The sequence below is a fragment of the Sphaeramia orbicularis genome, chromosome 5, assembly GCF_902148855.1.
Source record: "Sphaeramia orbicularis chromosome 5, fSphaOr1.1, whole genome shotgun sequence".
In the NCBI taxonomy this organism is placed as follows: domain Eukaryota; kingdom Metazoa; phylum Chordata; class Actinopteri; order Kurtiformes; family Apogonidae; genus Sphaeramia; species Sphaeramia orbicularis.
In genome coordinates, this window is record NC_043961.1 from 20,567,432 (window position 1) to 20,588,286 (window position 20,855).

Below are 20,855 nucleotides of genomic sequence, written 5' to 3' on the forward strand. Positions count from 1 at the left end.
GTCCGTGGACTGCGTTTCAGCACCACGGAGCTGTCCGCCGAGTGGGAGCGAACCGTGGACGCAACGACTCACGGCTGCTCCCGTCAAATGTGAGAAAAGACTGTGAGAGGATTTAAACCGTGGTTTAAGCACTAAACCAAATCTCTTGTCTCCGACCGCCATCCTTTGACTCACATTCTATTCAAAGCGGATGTGTGAATTTTTTTTTTCTCAACCTGAAACATGAGGTTAAAAAAAAAAAAAAAAAAAAAAAAAAAAAAAAAATATCTGCATAAAGACACTTCTACAGCTAATCACAGTTAATAAGATCAGTGTACATGTCAGTCAAAGCCTATTACTTTCAAGATTCGTAAAGGTGTAGTTATTTGCTCTGAGTAGGAGCACAAAGGACCGTCTTCTCTATATTTCTCTATTTATAGACCCTCTCCCCTCGGTGGAATGTACCACTCGGTCTTCGCATAAGAAAGGAGGGGACAAAACAGGCTCGGTTTGACATATGTTGAGTGTATAGAGGCCCCCCCTTTTTTATTCAAACCTCCCCACTCTTCTGGCAGAGATTGAACCGGTCCTGTCCGTTTAAACCGAGAAGACACCCATACCGACTCCTCAATGCAAAAAAATAAAAGGGTGCCAAGAAGCTGGGACGAGGGAACGTGGGTGTAAATAGACAGTGAACGCTCTTGGTCTCTCTCTCTCTCTCTCTCTCTCTCTCTCTCTCTCTCTCTCTCTCTTCTCTCTCTCTCTCTCTCTCTCCCTCCCCTTCTTTTCCTCTCTCTTTCTCTCTGTCTCTCTTTTATGAAATCAATGAACGAGTTATTGGGTAGGACATAAATATAAGGAATCAAAGCCTCCACCGGGACCAACGGCATTGCGCGCTTTTGATATGCGTCTTCGCCAAACGCTACATGTGTTTTCACATCAATGTAAATATTGGCTTTGATAGGACGAGAGCGGAATCAGCTCTGGCACGGCTTGGTCTCGGAACCAAATTTTGACCAAGACTTCCACCAGCTTTTCACATAAAACGCTTCTTCAACCATCACCATCTGCTGCTTGTTGTACCCATCCCAACTCACTGGCCGGTCCGAAGATGGCAACTTTAACCAACGGGCAGGTGGACGCCACGGTGCACGGTGTCGGTGTGGTCTCCGCCAGCACGAACGGGCTCGTGAACGGATTAAGCCACAGCCACAGTCCGTCGGGCTGCCCGGCTACCATCCCCATGAAGGACCACGATGCCATCAAACTCTTCATCGGTCAGATCCCCCGCAACCTGGACGAGAAAGACCTCCGGCCCCTCTTCGAGGAGTTCGGCAAGATCTACGAGCTCACTGTGCTGAAGGACCGCTTCACGGGCATGCACAAAGGTGGGTTATGCCCAAACATTCCCTGAGACAACTACGGCTGCGAGTACTTGTTTTTGTCAGTGTGAAATCATTTGTGTGAGAATGGGGATTCGGAATCGTTCGGGATTTTTATGGCCACTTGCACGATTGCGAGCAAATATTGTGCGATTTTTTTTTTTTTTTTTTTTTTTTTCAGTGCAGCCAGAACGACAGTGTGCATGTTGTTGTCCGGATTGGATGACATCAAAAATGGATATTTGCTTTTGTTAGACTTGTTGTTGGCTCCCTCTAATTCACTGCTTCATATCCTTTCCTTATTAAGCAAACATATCCAAGCATGAGAGCGTCACGAATCGGGAGTCACGACGGCGTGAATTTATGTAGGGTGATATTAGGAGGAGCGATGTTCCTATTTGGGCAGTCAGTGTGTGCACGGGAGTATTCACGCACCCAGTCCAGCGGTTGTAAACGTGCTTTCATTCACCACGGTGCTAAATCCAGGCCATTAACCTCACGTTTTCACGTTGCAATAGCGGGGAGGCTGTGTTTGATTGCCCGCAGCACCGTGCACTCTGTTGCCCGTAACTCTGTCGGTGAGTGTGTACAGCCTGTGTATGTGTGTGTACGTGTGTGTGTTTGATGGGAGGTTGTTGAAGGGGGCGGTCGCGCGTGCACGTGTGTACGCACGTGTTCCACACAGAAGTAGTAGGCCTTTGTATAATATGCTGTATTTTTGTGTAGCCTTGAAGCCGTTCAAGATGATCAGTTCATATTAAAATGAAACGCACAACAAAATTACAAATGCAAACATCACAGTGTTATCGATGGAAAAAGCTGGAACTAAATGTGTAAAGTATAGCACGCTTCATATATTTCCTTCATTTTTTAAAATAACTTTTTTTATTCTTACATTTTCTCCACGTGTAAGTGACTGACATAGACCTGACCCTGTTGTTCCAGTGATAATACCAGGGAATTAAGTGATCACAATTTTGCCTCTGGGTATAATATTATCGACAAGCTTTGTGGTTTTGGTGCAAAAAAGAATGATGATGCTGGATTTTATTTTCTACTCTCAAGGGAATGGTCATTTTCTGAAAATCATCATCTAATGAGGGGTCACTAATTGATCGGCTCTACCTGCAGGACATCCCCCAGAGGAGCAAAGTACACTAAGAATGAGATATCACTTTTAGTAAGCCCCCCCCTCCCTTTAAAGCCACCTCTGCCCCGTGTAAATAGTGTTTGACATGCACAGTGTGTCAGGAAATGATTATGATATACAAATAATTCCAGAGGGTGGAGACTGTCTGCAGGCATGGGGGAAACCAGAGGTGCAGAAGGGAAGAGTGGGGGGTGTGGGTTATCTTTTATTAATAGCCCAGCTGTAGTAGCGACTCCCTGTTGGACGGTTAATCACCAGTGGCCCCAGAACTATAGGCACGGCTCGCCAGCTGATTCTAAGAACTGTCTCCTCACTGCGATATACGGCCCTGCTTCCTGGGCTGGGCCCCTGCTTTCATTAGTGAGCCCCTGCTGCGCTCATATTTTAACTAGCTGGAGGCACTAGCTACTCCCTGGCTTACTAGCTCACTGGCTCACTGCAAGCTGTTTGAAGGCCGAATTCCCTTCACAAACTCCTAACACCTTCTTGAGGTTTCCATAGAAGAGATTCTCAAATTAGCAGTAAAAGACAGCACACAAAATAACAAGGCAACAAAGGCAAAGACAGTGACTGTGTACAGTGTTGTCATACTGGTTAAGTTGAACCAGTTTTAATAAGGTATCACAGGAATAGTTTAAGACAAGAGTAAATATATTTAAAGGAAAATATACAAATATTGTGAGGCGAAATATTTCTTGCTGTATCTATTTTTTTTGTTATCTGTTTGTTTTGTGTCTGTGAAGTAAAAGAAAAGTCTTGCAGACTTTTTTTTTATTACTCTCCCTTCTCCCCTTCACTTTAGGTCCTTCATGCCGTTTAAGTTTTTCTGAATCGTGCCACCGAGTAGAGAGAGTCAAACCAAGGGCACGATGACCCTTTAAGGTGTGAAATGCTCCAGTGTAGTAAAGTCGACAGAACTGCCCACTAGAAAACTCTCCTTTTTTTCACCTCACTCTTCTGCTGTCTTCATTCTACTTGACCACCTCTTGATTCTTTGCTCCCCACTTTTTTACTCACACACCGACATGTTGCTTTTTTTTTTTAATGAAAGTGCTTTGTTACACTGTGGTAGCACAAAGCCAGAAAACCTGAGATTGTACATGAAAGAGTTTTATTTCTTTCACAGTTTTCATCTAACTATTTTTTCAGTGTACAGTACATACTGGTAACTGTCATTGCTAACAATGTAATGTCTCATATGGGGATACTATTACATTCACTTAACTTTACACAGAGAGACAGGCCACTTTTACAAAGAAAGACGCATGTTTTCCACCAGATAACACAGATATTTTTCTATTATTCTTGCTAATGGAAGTAATAACTAGCCCTTGTCCTATACTGCTGTATATCAACAAGCCAAAAGGAACAGCTTTTGCTATGGTAATGCTGCCTCTGAAGAAAGAGACCCCTATTACAGCCATTGTCAGCTGTGCCTGTGATACTATTGCCATAACCCTCTCCATAATGACTCCATGTATCACTAGTAATCTAGTCTTTAGGATTCTGTCCCCTTGGAATGGAGGGGTGGAGGGAGCAGGGAGGAGAGAACATGGGACGGGGGTCTGCAGAGGCTGGGAGCGGTCGCAGGGACACCAGTGCAGGCCTACATCCTCCCAATGATTTTATTTCTCTCCCCTCTGCGACCGAGCCATGCTAATAGAGGCCATTTATAATGGTCACCGGCTGCTGCTGCTGCTGCTGCTACCAAGCACAACGGACTGAGAGGCATGGCTAGCACAAAGAGCCAGCCCTTTCTTTTTCCTTTCTCTCTGGCAATGCAGCATGGGAGGTGGGGATCTATTCAGGAGGAGAAAGTGTAGATCTGATTGCTAACACTATTCATCACTCAGATTTCATGTAATAATCATTGAAGCAATTGAGCTGTGATGATGATATGGGGTAGACTTTTAATAAGTGGAAGGTGTTATCTGTTGTTTACTGCTGTCACATCTTCTGGCAGTATCTGCTGTGTCCATAGCTAAACCTTTGTTGTCTACTCTTTTCCAAGCAAATATAAAGGCATCTGTCACCAAGTTTGTTTTACAACTGTTGTTTAATTTGGCACTGATTTAATACAAGTAATATATTTGTCCTTGGCCAAACTAAATACATTAGCAACAGCCCTCTCTATGGCCTCAGACAGTTAGAGTAGCTGCAAAGCCGGAGCATTGCTCAAAGTCAAAGCAGGTGTTGAAACTTCATTTATATGTGGGCCAAAAACTCGATTTTGACCCGGCAAAAAAAAACAGTTTTAGAGTTCAGACAACCTGATTTCAAAAGGTGTTTCATTAACTTACTGTTTAAAAAGAAGGAGTTTTTAATAATAAAGCACAACATTGACTGTTAAACTATTTAATATGAATACTTCAGAAAAGCAAAGTGTTATGTGATCGTATAAGGGTTTTATATATTTGGAATTATACAAGTGGAGATACGGTATAATGACCACCAGTAATCTTGTTTAAGTTTACCCATACTGCAGATGGCTTATGATACAGATGGGGGCTATAATCTGTGCCAGTCATAAAGGGAGTTATGGTTCCCACTGAATGCCTATGGTTTTGATATTTCAGCCCATTTAAGTGAATGTATCAGAGAAACAGGTTCAGAGGAGAGCACTGAGCTTATCGCATTTGTTAAGGCCTAAAAGTCGCAATGCCAGAAACATGAAAGGCTCACGCTGTGTTTTATTGCTGACTATTAGGTGTCATGGGTTGCCATTAGAGAAGTAGTACCTGCAAAATGAAACAAGGATAAAACCAAATTTGGCTTTGAACAAAGAGAGGAAGAGGTGCTGGTGTGTTTTTTTCGTCCTGCAGGTCTGCGTTAATGCAGCATGCGTTCCGGCCGAAAAATTTCACTCCCGTTGCATCATCCTCTCTGTGGGATCTTTCTCTCTCCTCCTCTCACATTTGGTTTGGGATGTGTGTGTGTGCATGTACGTGTGTGTGTTAGTGCATGTGTGTGTGTTTATGTGCTCCTCCTCTCCTCCCTGGCCCAGAATCCTCCACTCAGCTTTGCTCAGAATGCGCGCTCAGGCCCCACATTGTGCCCTGTTTCTATGAAGACGCATCCCAATCGATTTTGAGTGTTTTGTCAGAAAGAATGGCAACACGTGTCGCAGAGGAGGCTGCTTTTAACCAAAATACACCCGACCACACCAGAACCATGCAACACCCACCAATACTGTCCTGGAAGAACTTATAACTGCCAAGCAACAAGAGGGAAACAAGAGGCGGAGCCAAGGCTGGGAATGCAGTGAGCCTAATTTGTCAGGAGTACCGTTGTCAAGGCAGCACTGCCTCCGTTGTCCATTATTATTGGAGGGGACTGTCAGATGGGGGCCGGCTGATGGCCGAGCAGGGAGCCAGTTAGTCACAGTGAGAGATGACCGCACAAAGCCAAAGACGGGAGTGCTTATGGAGCTCCTGCAAGGATTAGCATGCTAACAGCAGAGCTGGAGTCATGAGGCCTGTCAGGGAGGTGGAGCCCTTTGGCTCCTCTGACCTCAACAGGCCTCTCATTAAAACCACTGACCTTTACATAGGAGAGAGAGAGATAATGTAAGTGAATGGCGGTGTGTATCAGTTCATCTCATCTCAGACTGATTGAAACTAGCTGACATACTCTAGTGCGTGTACAATTCACAAGAGGATGAAAGCGCTGGTGGATATTAAAATAAAGTGCAAAAAAATTTGACAGTGTAATGTGTATGGCAGATTTGAAATGTCAATTTACATTACAATGGCACTATTACATTTTCATTAAGTGACTTGATTTGCTTCACAGGAAAGTTTTTGTGTTAATAGTTCAGGAGCACATGGACCTCCAATATCATAAAAATGCCTAGTCAGCATATATCAGTGTGTTAGTGTGTAGTTAATGGTTCCACGTGGCAAAGTCATGGCTCACAGTGGACGGCAGTGCTGACCTGTGGAGAAGTACAACATTCAAGATTTGTGGTTGTCATTACAGGTCAGACAGGCTGCTGATCTCAACAATTTTACTATAGATAGATAGATAGATAGATAGATAGATAGATAGATAGATAGATAGATAGATAGATAGATAGATAGATAGATAGATAGATAGATAGATAGATAGATAGATAGATAGATAGATAGATAGATAGATAGATAGATAGATAGATAGATAATTTATATGAGTATGGCAAAGGTTTTATAATATTATACAATATATCAACCCTAGAGTTGGGTTTAAAAAGTGTGTTATAAATGTTTCAACATTTGGCCTTTTGTTTTCCATAAAGTGAGGCTAAACAACTTGCTCCCACTTCCCTCCTTTGTTCTTAGTCTTGCTTTCTCATTGCCTTGTTCATTGCCCCCGTGAACTATTCTTTCAGACAATGAAAAAAAAATCCTTTTTTGACAAATGTTCCTTAGAGAGGTAAATATTTTCTGTTTTCAAGGCTCTTGCATCAGCAATGTATTATTTTGCTTTGTGTTAAATTTTTAACAAGTTGACGCTTTGGGCCTCTTCAATCTTTTAGCTACCCTTAATACCATTTCCATGCCCCCCACTTCAAATACCGGCCAGTTCTGGAAATAGTTAATGCAATACTTTTGAAATGTAGGAAACCAATACACACTGTTCTTGAGGTTTACATTTGTACTACTGACGATTGCATTAATTTAAGACTGTATTAACACAGTTCTTCTTGTGGGAATGAGAGCTGGGGGTTTTTTTTTCTTTTTTTTTTCAAGAGGTTGTGAAAACTTGTAATATTTCATAAAAATTTGAAAATCTTGAGCCTGTCTTACCAGCAATACACACATAGATCATGTTGCGAGTGATTCATATCTCTTTGTTATTTAATTCCCTGCACTTCTTTTTTTTCTGGATCTCTAACCAGTGCCACAGAATTATACAGGTATCCTGCTCTATATAGCTTCTCAGTGTAAAACACTAATACACTGTAACACTGTTTATTTTGGTCATCAGTTAAAGGGTTATAAATCTACTATGTGTATAAGAATGGAATTATTGTTATTTATTTTATTTTTTTCAGTATTCCTTTTTCTTTTTGGATTACAGCCCCTGGCTCCTTTTATCTTGCTTTGCACAGTCAGGAGGAATTATATCAGGGAATATTATAATATCCATCCCCAAAATCTCTGTGTGACCAGTGTATATGTGTGTTTGTTCTGATATGTATGGATTTTCTCTGTATATTTGTGACGGTTATCCCTTTATGTTCATGTACCTTGTGTGGGTGTGTGTTTATGCATCACACCAGAGTACAGCAAGGGAACACGATCCTAAAATTCCATCCCTGGCTAAAGTAAAACATCATAGTAACTTTTAATGTTTCATAGTAAAATTTACATTTGAGGCAAAACTTGGTGGAAACCTTCGATGTGCACATGAAAATGAGCTCAGCTGCAGCTTTCTACTGCAGAGGTTTTCCACAAGGAAATAGTAGCATGACACAGCAGCAATGTGGAAATTGAGCTTGTCACAGCTAACTGTGCCAGTGCATTAATTAACATCCAGCAAGCATTAATTCTTATTATGAGTATTCTGCAATAATGTCATTTATTTAGTTTATATTCATATTATTTATTTCTGCATCTCATGTATTACAGTTGCATTTTACTCCGTTTCTATAATTCCTGAGGTTTTTCTCAATGTCATGTTTAATATCACAGTAAGAGCAGATCATTATTATTACCATTCAAACAAACTCCGTCTTCACTATGTCCCAGATGTTCTTTAATTACCTTTTTTGCCCATACACAGTTGGTTTTTATAAACTAAACAAATCATTTGGCTTTAGAGATTTACAGTTCATAGAAAGTTGAATTGCTGTTTATTCTCAACCAATTTGCTAAACATAACTCAATGTGGCGTATCTGGGTCTGCCTGCTGGGATACTCTAAAGCTGGGATTACATGAGCCTTGTACTATTTGTCCCAGACAGAAAACATGTCAAAGACGGTTGAGCATGTGCGACTTGTCAGGCCAAGCACATATTTAGCCTTTTCTATATGCAAGCATTCAACCTCCGATAGTATGAGATGACTGCCAGGTTTGAGTGTCCCTGATTCAATTCACTTTCTTTCTATCTCCCTTCATGCCTTTTTCATGTCGTCAATTAAAAATGCACCACGTTGACTTGTAAAAGGAAGGTGGGAATGGAGGTTAGGGTTTTTCAAAGATCCCTCTCAATTATTCAAGGCTAGGTTTGATTCAGAAAATGGAGGGGGATTAATAAGTCATGCAGAAGTTTTTGAGGGTCGCAAATGTAATGTAGGATGTTCTGTTGAACTGTCAAGTGAACTGACATGTTTGTTTAAAGTTACACAAGTTTTGACTCCCAGCATCAGCATCCTACACCTAAATTAGTGCTTCCACAACTCAGGTTAAGTTAGCATAGCTCTGGATTGAATTTATTTTCATTATCTCAGAATTTCTACAGATTTTTTTTTGGTATTATTTCTATCTTCATACCCACTGGGTCCACATTGTTCCATTATCATTCCCTAAAAAGTCAGCGCATTTTGGTATCAGATATTACCATTAAAATCATATTGATATCACATTGAGGGAAAGTACATCGACGCTTTATCCTATCCTGCTGGTTGGAGAACAGATAGACCAAAACACATCGCTGCAGAGGGAGATGGTGCAAGAGTGCGTAAAACGACAAGGAGCTCAAGACAGAGAGAGAGAGAGAAGAGAGATGGAGGGAGAGAGAGGGAGGGAGAATTAGAGAGATGTTGAAACAGGGATGATGTAAGAGAATGCGTGAAAAGAGGCGAGGGAGATCCATGGAGGAGAGTTCGGGTGGGGGGTGGTGGTGGTGGTGGAGGGTTGCACACAAAGACAGAAAGAGAGAATATCAAGAGCCAGAGCGATATAAAAGTAAGACAGCAGAGATTGTAAAGAGAGGCACAGACTAAAAATGGAGGCACGGAAAGATCGTACAATGACAAGCACACAGTAAGCAAAAGGAATGAAAGGAAGAGGAAGGACTGTAAAGAAGGAAAGGAAAATGACAGACAGAGAAGTAGAAAGAGTGAGGGAGTCCCAGAGACAGATGTCGCCCTCACTGGCCCCGGTAGATTGATAGCTTCTGGCCCAGATCCATGCCAGGCTCTGACCCTTCTGTCCTCTGCTGTAATTTATAGGCTGCGTTTTGCCAGATTTAAGCACTACTCTGTGGCCATCATAGCTCGAGAAGGGAGAATGACCTTCCAGGGAAAGGGAGCAGAATTAGACCCCTGCAGCTCCCAGCCGCCCCGGGGGTAAATAAGCATTGCCCTCCATATTAGCAGGCTTTCTGACAATGTGTTAACAGGACAGGTCTTACTGTACATTTGACAGTTTGGCGAGTGTTTATTTTTTTTTTTTTTGTCCTCCCTAGGTAAGCTCCTACAGTTTTGTCATGTTCAGTATGTTAGCGTGACAGAGCTGTAGTGCACTAGTGTAATATTTAAAAGTTTTCGTGTTTTTAGAGTTTGCAGAAACAAATGTGGGTGCATGTGTTGAAAATGTTCCAGAGCTGGCAGGTTAAATATATACTGTGGTATTTTCACTGCTGGGAGGGCGACTATGGAAATGGAGTAGATGCATGACTAGTTACCTGTAGAAACTGTAATAAGTAATGAACCTATTTATTCATCGAGGTAACGTAACCTTTTTATTACTTTTCTAACAATTTTTTTACACTGGGTAATAAAGCTCAAAAGCCTTAAAATTATTTTTCCAGTTAAGAAAGGTGCTCTTGACATGCCCACTGCTCTTGGTCAGCTATTACATTGTCAGTTAACATTTTATTAATATATTGAAATGCATTCCCTTTGTAATCACCAACATCTGCATTTGGAACTGTAATTTATATATTTTTCTTTCCACATGTTTACTTGATAATAGTTAAGTTAATCATTTCTGTAGCAGTGGTCTAAACAACAAAGAAGTTGTTGTATTTTTGTACTGCTGATAAATAAGATGTGGTCAAAGGTGTGTTCGGGTGACACTGAAGCTTTGATAGTGCTTTATATTGGAAAAATAATTACTACTACTACTATGACTAATAATAATAATAATAATAATAATAATAATACAAATAATAATATTAGAAGGCTGTATTTTCTGGATGATGTAACAGAGCTGACACTACTTTGTCCACATGAAGATTGTTATTGCATATGTGTTTTTTTGGGGGGGGGGTTAGATTTTCTCGGCACGCAACATACTTCAGTCAGGTTTTATTATCTCTATACAAATACATTTGAAGCTCCTCTTATTGCAAGTTCTGCTAAATTTTGTGCAGGTTCCCAAAATTGTTTTTACACTCTCGATTCTTGACCTCAAAAACAACCATGAGTAGTTAGGAGAACACTTAACCTTACTTAATTCTATATAATTCTGCTCTATAGAAATAAAAGAGATGACATAGTGTGAGACTGTTTACCATACCAAAGAGGAGGCTGAGAGTTTTAACTGCATTCATTAAATTTGACTTGAATGTTGAGTGAGCTGCCAGTTTTCTAAACTAGAGGTTTATGTCAGGTTATTTCAAACTAATGAACTGTTTTGGGATGTTGATTTTATGAAGGAGTATTTATTTCGGTATTCCAAATTTCTTAAAGTGACTGAATCGCACCTTTTAATGTTTCCTTCATTCACACCGACCTACAATAGGTGCTAATTGAATCATCTCCTGCCGTTATAAATCAGCCATTAATTTTTGCACAGATTGCCAATGGGAAATGAATGAAAGGCATAGCCCAAGTTTGCACTGGTGTTTTCTTGTAAAGTAAATACGGCCCTGTGTATGGCAGGAGTTTGCCCTGTAGTAGACTAACTTGGCTGGCTTGCTGGTGGGCTCAGCTGGGTTTGTGCTTGGCCATTCAGAGCGCTACCTCAATGCACAAATCAGCCCAGGGAATGATCTGGACAGAAAGCCTTCAGCAAATTATTACAGATTTGCAATTTAATGGCTTCTGAGGTCTCTCCCAGCCCCACACAGGTTCCCAATGAGACAGAGCCTATTAGTTTGGTCCTTTAATCACAGAACAGGAGATGGGAATCCTGGCCAAACCTATACATACCCCGCTTCACTTGGTGTGGAATGATTTCATGGGGTTTATAGATAGAGACAGAGAAGTGTGTGTGCGTGCAGGCGTGTGCGTGAGGATGTGAGCATTGGCTAGTTGATAAGCTTTGCTTTCCCTGGAGCAACAGCAGAGTGTGTGTGTTTAATGGCAAAAGAGAGAGAAAACATGTTCCTCCAAAGATTGTTCATCAATACCGTGAGGATACAGGCAGCAGCAATTAATTTGGCAAAGGCTCTACCCCGAGCTGGATGACCACTTTTCAAACAAAAACAGAAAATTACTTTGAATTTTCATGTTCCAAAATATTTTCATTACGAGTGGTTTTCATTTAAGCATGAAAATGCAAAGCTTTGCAATAATAAAATGTTCAGAATGTTCTTATCAAGATCATAAAGGTTAATCATCTTTTTTTTTTTTCAGGAGAAAGATGACAAAAAAACAATTTGCTGAGTCTAATCATCCCCGCAAAGTTTTATTTAAAACCCTTGGTCATATTAAAATGTTTCGTTTTGTGTCCAGGAGACATCCCCTGGTGCACTTAAGTAGTTTGACCTGTTATACACAATGAGCTGTTAAACAATCCCTCATTAAACTCTGTGAATAAAAAACATTAAACATTAATGTGATTTATCACACATTCTGTAAATTAATCTGCAGCGAGGCTCTGAAGTGCCTGTGTTTTGGTCAGTTATGGATTTAGAGAAGAAGACATTTCCATTTTTACAGGGAGAGCGAATACATTTTAGATAATCACATAACTTTTGTGATACTATTAGCTGCAGATAAATGGCTAGCTTTTCACAGGGTGTTTAAGCAAGTCTTTTCCCATAGCTATAGTTGCCCTGATTAATGTGCCATCGATGCAAAATGTAAAAACTATCACTCCAATCTGCCTTTCAATGTCCCAATTTGTCCAAGAGGAAGCCAAGCTTTCTAAATGAGCTGGATAAAAGTGACAGCCAAAGGGGATGAATATATATAATTATCTGTGGCTGGAGCACCAACAAAGGGACTTTGAAAATCAACTTTGTGCGCCAAAGGCTTCATTAGTCTGACGACCACAAAATGTCCCCTCAACATGCAGGCAGAAAAACACAGGTAGGCTTATTTGCAAAGCTATTAAAAGCATGTAGTCGTGCAGCCTTCTGTAGCTCAAGCCCTGTCTGTTTGGGATTAGAAGCTACTTAATGCGGTAATGTTAATATGCTAATGTGTTAATGTTATGTTAGTGAATTATTAGGTGATTTAAGAAAGGGTTGGCTGCTGTTTTGTTGGTCTTACGCATTGACATGTTAGTAAGGACGGATAACTGTGTTTACTTTGCATATGGAAATCCCCGAATGTCTTTCATCTGTCCTTCCTATAGCGACTAGTGGTCCATGTTAGCTTAGCAAACATCTTAATTGTGTTAAATGGAGGAAAAAGGGGGGAAGATTAAAAGCCATTAATGTGTGTTGTGTGAGGGTATGCTATTCCCGGGACGGTGCTTTTGTTCACTTTGGCAAAGCAGACGAGAGAGTTTCACCTTGAAACTCAATGCACGCCAGAAACACTGTCATTGTGTCTACCTAAAACATTGCTGTCTTTCGCTCTCACTATTTTATACTCTGTCAGACTTGCTTTGCTCGTCTTTGCATTTCTTTTTGTGATTGCCTCTCTCCATCCTTCTTAGTCTCTTTGTGTGTCTCTCCCATTTTCTCTCTGTCTATCTCTTCCTTGCTTTCTCTTTGTAGCACTGTTACTCTCCATCGCTCTCTCTCTCTCTGTCTGTCTGTCTAAGCGTCAGATAAGCTCACTGGGGGAGACTTTAGAGGACTCTCCATCTGTGTATAAATAGCTCTGGATGAATTATTGAGGGACCTGGGGTTGCTAATAATCCCGCAGGACCCATCTGACAATGACACAGAAGATGGAGGGAAAACAATTACGCAGGCTTTCTCCTTCAGAAGAGTGGGAATGGGGGGTGGGGGGTACTCAGCGGCCTCTGGGAGCCTCCTCGCGGGGCCCAACATCTTGGCTAATAAACCCAATTAAGTCTCCGGAATCAATCGGAGCCCCGGGGGCGTCCTCTCTCTTCCTTCCCCGGACGTCGTGCAACAACAGGAAGTGTAATGATTCATGTTCCCCCTTCTGCGTTTGGATCGTCCTCTCATCTCCATCTTGCAGGTTGGCAAGGCGGACAGGACAGGACAGGATGTCCGCCGAGGCAGGATAATAGGACAGGGAGAGGAAAGGAGAAGAGAGGCAAGTGGAGTGGAGGGGAGAGGCACACAGAGGAATATTAATGGGAGTGTTTATCCTGTAAGTGTTTTACCAGGGGGACGAGACATGGGACACTCCCATGACAGAATTAAAGCACTTTGTCTTCTTGGTAATACATGATTCATGTTTGATTAATGGTCTTTACAACAACATTGCCCGACCATTGACACGGTTTGATCCTGTCTGTCTGTCTATCTATCTATCTATCTATCTATCTATCTATCTATCTATCTATCTATCTATCTATCTATCTATCTATCTATCTATCTATCTATCTATCTGTCTGTCTGTCTGTCTGTCTGTCTGTCTGTCTGTCTGTCTGTCTGTCTGTCTGTCTGTCTGTCTACCTACCTGTCTGCCTGTCTAGTTTGTCATGAAAATTGAAAAACCTCTCAGTTGAAGTAGTGAGTTCAGTAATTTTCCCGAGTTTCTAAAGTGGTACATCAGACTTGTGGTTCGTCATTCCACTTTTAATTATTCATCTCGTCGAAAGCTAAATTTGGGTGTCCCAAACATTTCCTGACAAAATGGCTAAGGTAGGAAGAGGGTGAGACTATTCGTCATTGAAAGTGGGGACAGCTCCAGACGTTTAGTGCGTGTGTCATGAGCACTTTAAGCATTTATGTTACATGTATATGTTCATGTAAGCGTGTGTTTGCGAAGGGTTGCGACGTGATACCTCAAGCGTCACATGTAAGATCAGTTTATATGTATGTGCGTATGAATGCGCACAAGTTTGCGTGTGTTTTCTGTCCTGACCCTCAAGGGACTGAGTCGGGGGGGAGTTGGTGGGTGGTGTGGGGGGACGACACTGTCCTAATGATGCATTTTCTACTCCATTGATTCAGTGGCTCTGCTCTCCAGTAAATCCTTCACATGCAACACATTAAAGCTGGCCCTTTTTCCTCCTTCGCCAATCGATTAGCACAGCTTAGAGACGGCCACTCTGGAAAGCAGAGCAAGAGATGGGACTTGTTATCTTCAGGGACTCTCACATATACACGCACACACACAAGACATTTTAAGGCTTTCATTCTTTCTCACACATATTTATTGAAAAAAAAAGATGTATGGCTGTGGGAATTATTTTATCATGTCTACTGGTCTGAAAAGTGCTGAAAAAGTTCAATATATTTGTTGTTAATACATCTGTTACCTCTGGATTAACACAGATGTTACCCGGATGGATCTTTTATTTTTGCAAATAGATTTAATGTTTTCCAGCGTCTCTCCTTTTTATTCTTCAGGTTCTCTTTACGGATACAGATGCAGGTAGTCATAGTTTTATATGTACTGTAAAATCGTTCATTTAAAAACCTTATTATTGTTGTAAATTTGGTCAATTTATTTGCAAGTTAGTAATGTTTAAGCCAGGTAGTTAAGTTATTATTTCAGCGTGCTGCTGATTTTCAAACCGTCAGAGTGCGTTAACTCAGCAGGAGATGCTCACTTATTAAAATTTATATGACATCCCCAATAAGAAGTCAGTATTCACCCAGATCTAGGTCCAGTATAATAACTTTTTTTTATTCATATGCTCCTTTCAGACATTAATTTAGATACAGTTGGGGCTCTTAAATGACCATGTCTTGCCATTTAAATTATTTTTTTTTAAATAAATGCAGCAGATGTAATGTTGTCTCATTAAGTTTCATCTGTCACCTGGTTATTAACCTTTGCTCTGTCTTTTCTTGCTCTCCATTTCCCTCAGTGACGAGCTTAGTGTGAGCTTCTATATCACATATTCTTCTTGTTTCCCTGAAGAAAGGGAAAGGGATCTGCATATAGTTGCATATAGGAGAGCTGGGACTGCTATTACACTCCATTATAAATGAATTCACCTCCTCTTTCATAATACTGCCCCTTAGTTCTGCCTCACTCTGCTGAAATAATATCATACTCAAGACCGGCATTCATTAGTCCCTGAAACAGCTTCTGAATTTTTAAGGCCTGTTTTACAGAATGAAAAAAAAAATGCTTGATGTGGTCTCCGAACAGTAATTGATGTTTTTTTTTTTTTTTTTTCCTTTTCCATGGTCACACAGAGTACAGTACCATTGTCTGAGCTCATATTGTGGTCTTCAAAGTGCTTTTTTATTTAATCGTGGTTTACGGCTGCCAATTAAAGATTTTAAGACGACACCGGGAGAAAGCAGGAGTGTTCCCTGAGACCTTGGTGGTGTCCCCTAAAATAGCCTCTATCCTCTGTCTCTTTTTCCATTGTGAGTAATGATCTAAAAGGTCAGCAGAGGTGAAGGGGATATGAGCGACTGCTGCACACTTTATTGAATTACTGTTCCTCACAGAACCAAAACTGTGGGGGCTTGTCTGGGTTTTTCACTTTGATACCCGAGTCAGTGGAACACGAGTCTGCAATATGGATTGACTGCACTGATAGCAACGTGAGGATACGTATTTCTCAATCTGTAAGGGGTAGATAAGTAAGATAAGTTAACATCTTTAAAAACAGCATGAGGTACAGGGAATTCGACTACATTACAACTGCAATAACCTTATAAATTTTATGTTCAGTGTTTTTGTTTTTTTTTTTATTTTAGCTAAGAACTTTTTTGAACCAGATACTAATTGAATAGTGGCAATCACATGGTCCCTATTGAGTGTCCCAGATACAGCGGTACAAGGGCAACTGTATCATTCATGAACCACAATTTGAATACAGCACTCATCAGTATTCCTCTTCTGCACTCAGTGGTACTCGTTTTCACCGTGTGACTATAAAAGACCAAGGCTTTATGAGGTATTTCTGTGAACACAATAAGTCAAGAATTTTTGTCTTTACTCTGACCCATTTCAAGAGTGAATTGAAGAGCGTTATCTGAGCCTCAGCACTCACAAAAATCCAGTCAGAACGTTCTTGTCTTAAGGTCAATCTTTTAAAAAGGAGAAAAAAAAACAGTCTTCTGTTTATTGAGCAAAGGCTGTCCTTGGTCAACCCTTTCAGGCGGAGATAAGTGCTAACAGAACTGAGGTAGGGGAGACGTGGAGATTTCTATTGACTGACTGAAATTGGACAGCCTCAAACAAAGTTTCATGCCAAAGTTTTTCGAGGCAGAGTTCCAGGGCTTTGCAGCGTGGAGTTTCAGCTGCAGCGTGGATAAAGCTTTTTAATGCTATTGACTCTTTTTAGGCTCTTACCAAGATGTTCTGAAATATTTAAATGATCACTGGGAGTTTCTCGGCGTCTGTAGCTGGGAATAAAAGAAGAGAGTGAGAGGAGGGAACTTTTTATGTCAGCCTTTTACAATCCCTGAATTAATAGGCACAAGATAATTAGAGAATTCTGTGCAATACATTGTCCCCAAGCTTTCTAGACTTGGGTGGCATCAGGCAATGCATTCTGGTAAAAAAGTAATTCATGTGTCCAGTAACACTGCAGTAACACTAATTCAGGAATGCATTACTGCTTTTATTTTTAGCCCAATTATAATTAGTTTCAAAGGAGAAATTGAAGATAGAAGATAGAATCCCCTTCCAGGACAGAAGCTACCACTGAGATCACAAAGGTCCTTGTCAATATTTTTCTGTGTAGTTTGTGGTTTTAATGACCTGAGGATTGCACTTAACATTCTTAAGATTGCAAATTACACAAATTAAGACATATCTTTAAAGTGGAATGTTTCTTAAGGCGATGAAGGTGTAAATTAAGTGAAACATTATAATGGGATTTAGTGTTTGATAAACCTTTGTTAGGAGGAAACTCACTGAAAGGAAGATTATGTTTGCAGGATTTAACTCCTTTAAAGTGGGAAAGGTGTGAAAACAACACAAGATTAGTGTAGGGAAATGATTACTAGTTTAAATTAAATGGTACATTTTTAATTATTTTGTTGAAGTATAATAACTTTTGACGGCTTTTTACTTTTCTAACAAATGTGTACCATTACAATAAAGCTGAAAGTCCTTTAAACATCATTTCAAACCGGGCAGACTTTACAATAGTACTTATCTTTGATAAATGTCAGTATCAGCAAGCGAAATCTGCCAAAAGAAGGCATTATTTATGATGCAAAGATGCAAAACAACTGAATAAACAACAAGATAGGAATATGAAATGACAGATTTTTAAGAATATTTATTGTAAAATACACAGTTGTCCATGTAATTTATTCTTATTAGATAAAGTATAACTGGGGCAAAGACTTTCAAACTTTATGTGTAGTATATTCAGCAGTAACCTCTTTGTATTTGATAATGATTTTATGTTACTTAGCGGTGTTTATTCAGCAATTTTGTATCGTAACTTTGCAAAATAAATAGCTAGTCCCAAATGCTGCTCACCATCTCAAATGAATAAAATCTTGCATCTTTGTTGTTTAAGAAGCTGAAATTGGTTTCTGGTTAATTCTAAAACAGCTGTTTTGCTATTACAGACCATATAAGATGGAGTGTTAAAGGTAAAACTTGCAGTTTTTGGGGGGGTTTTCCAATAACACAAAGAGGAATTCACTACACTGACATCTTTGTATGAAGAGAGATTCAGCTTACAGCCAGGCAACTTGTTGGAAAACTACTGTATCTAGGAAAGACAGCTCATCAAGTCAAGGTCTGCCATCCTTAACAAGGTCAAAGCTCTATGTGGTCCAACACAGCTGTCGTTTAAATGAGGCCTGGTGACAGTTGGTGGATTTCACCACTGAAGCTCGGGTCTTTTCTTCTTCCCCTACCAGTAAGTATTCATAGTCTCCACCATTCCCTCGTCGCTTTCTTTCATCTTCTCCCTTTTTCTTCTACATATTCCTCTCTCTCCCCGTCTCTCTCTGTCTTTTTCCCCCTCTCTCTCTTCCTCTCTCTCTGTGGGTGTGTGTCCCTTTAGGGTGTCTGCAGCGGTTGAGATAAGAAGCGAGTGTAGGACACAGGGGGATGGTGTTCACAGAAGCTAGGTGATCTTATCTACTCTCTCTCCCTCTCCCTGTCTTACCGAGCATCCCGTGCTGTTCTGCTTTTCCTCTCTGCTGTTCTCCTCCCCCTCTTTCTTTTTGCTCTTTTGCCCTTCTTCCCCTCTCTCCCTCTCCATCTCCCGTCTCTCTCACACACATTCTCAGATCCCCTCTGCGCTGCTGTTGATTTGAATTTGAAGTGATGGGAAACCAAATTGGCAGCATTGACAGCAGAAACAAACAGCTTATCTCTCTCTCCTGGGCCAATATGGGTCTTAGTCAGATACTAGAGCCGCTGCCAGCATCTGACTTGTGACAATGATGATAAATTGAGCGTTTGTTGACTGTCACTTTTCATGTGTGTGTGTGTGTGTGTGTGTGTGTGTGTGTGTGTGTGTGTGTGTGTGTGCAATTGCACCAGCATCTATGTGTGCATTGGTGCTTGTCTATTCCATATGCGTGAATAAACAGTCAGTGATAAAATATAACCAACTCAATGTACTGTAATTATATACAGCACTGATGCATTCTACTTTTTCTGTTAACATTTTCAACACTTTTTAATTACATTTCAGAGTTGAGGTATATACTTTTTTACTTTATGCATTTATTTGAATGCAAAAGTAGATTTTACACTCAAAAGATATGATAATCATATAAAATATGATGCATTGCCTTAAATTAAAACTCTCAAAAAAGGTTGTGCCTCATTAAGCATTGCTCCAGCTACGGGATACATGTATAGTGTAATTAAAAAAAAATGTAAATTCTGATTTTGTAAAAATACATATATGTGCTCAGGACAAAAATAAACCATATAGTATTAGAAATTCATGTGCTGCTGGTGTTTAGCATATATTATCACAGTTATTATTAAACTACTGCAAAGCACTCACCTTCCAAGTGTGTAAAAATATGCATAGCAGTATGTTAGTCAAGTTTAAACAGATAGAATAAAGTAATTAATGAATTAGGTTTTAATGTCTGTAAATTCAATCGATTTTTCAGATGGATACATTTAAAACAGTATATAGCATTATTATACAGGTATCACAACATAAAAATTGCACATGTTGCCTTGCTATAAATGATTAAGTTGCAAGGAAAAGTACTTTTTATTGAAGAATCTGTTCCTCAGTAGGCAGGTTGAAAACAGATAAACAAAATCTAGCACTAAAGCAGTTAGGAACTGTACTCACATGTTAACATAAATACATACTGGTCAGACTGACTGTAGTTCAAGAGTAAACATTCAAGAGTAAATGCATTCTGAGTCATATTCTATCACAACGATGAAATTATAACCAAACCAAGTGCTGCCAGATTCTAAACACAGCCATTAACAGATTATTAATGTTGTTGTTAACAGCAGTTCAAGTTGTTTGTGAACATTTTACATGTATTTTCACCATTACCATTCTTTGCCTCCATAAATTTACATTAATTACCATTATTCACTTATTATACTGAAACAAAATGTAATGTCGATGGCTTTGGATTAATAAGAAAACTTACACCGCAACTCCTGAGAGACTGAGTTACTACAGCACAAAGGAAAGTATTAGTCCAAAAACTTACAGAAGGAAAATTGTTGTCAGAAAATAAATCAAGCCTAAACAATGAAAACGTGTCTGTATTAATAACATTCAAATAAAATCCACTTTTTGTGATGTAATTAAAAATCAAATCAGGTTTAAAATGCAGTGAGCACATTTGGAGCGGGGCATTTTGTTCTGCTGAAGGGCTACTGGAGCTTATTTGATAACACTGTTTGGGTACATCAGGTAAATAGATTAACACCCAATGAACCAAGATATCCAGCAGTAAATAATGTATTATCTTCATTTATACTACCCACATAATGCTGCTTACACATTCATGTATCTGTAATGATAAATGATACACATAAGAATAGAACAGACTGATAAACAGAAAAGAAACAAGCTTTTCTTCACCGGATTTTTTACCTTTAATGAGTGAAGGTAGGAGTTTTCGCTTCTAGGGACAACGCACACTTTCCTGTGCTGTACGTAATGCGAACGCCACCATGCACAATCCACTGGATGTGGTGGGTGCCTGCGCGCACACATGTGAGTAT

General features: G+C 40.0%; 1 protein-coding gene across 9 annotated transcripts in view; it reads left to right on the forward strand.

Annotated features, from left to right (window-relative positions):
• The first annotated feature begins 627 nt into the window (after positions 1-627).
• Positions 628-20,855, forward strand: part of celf4 (CUGBP, Elav-like family member 4) — a 98,802-nt gene continuing 78,574 nt past the window's right edge. For all 9 annotated transcript variants that reach the window (XM_030134338.1, XM_030134341.1, XM_030134339.1 and 6 more), the window contains exon 1: positions 628-1,367. In XM_030134338.1, the coding sequence (XP_029990198.1) occupies positions 1,091-1,367 (277 nt within the window). In that variant the 5' untranslated portion in view covers positions 628-1,090. The remainder of the gene's footprint in view (positions 1,368-20,855) is intronic.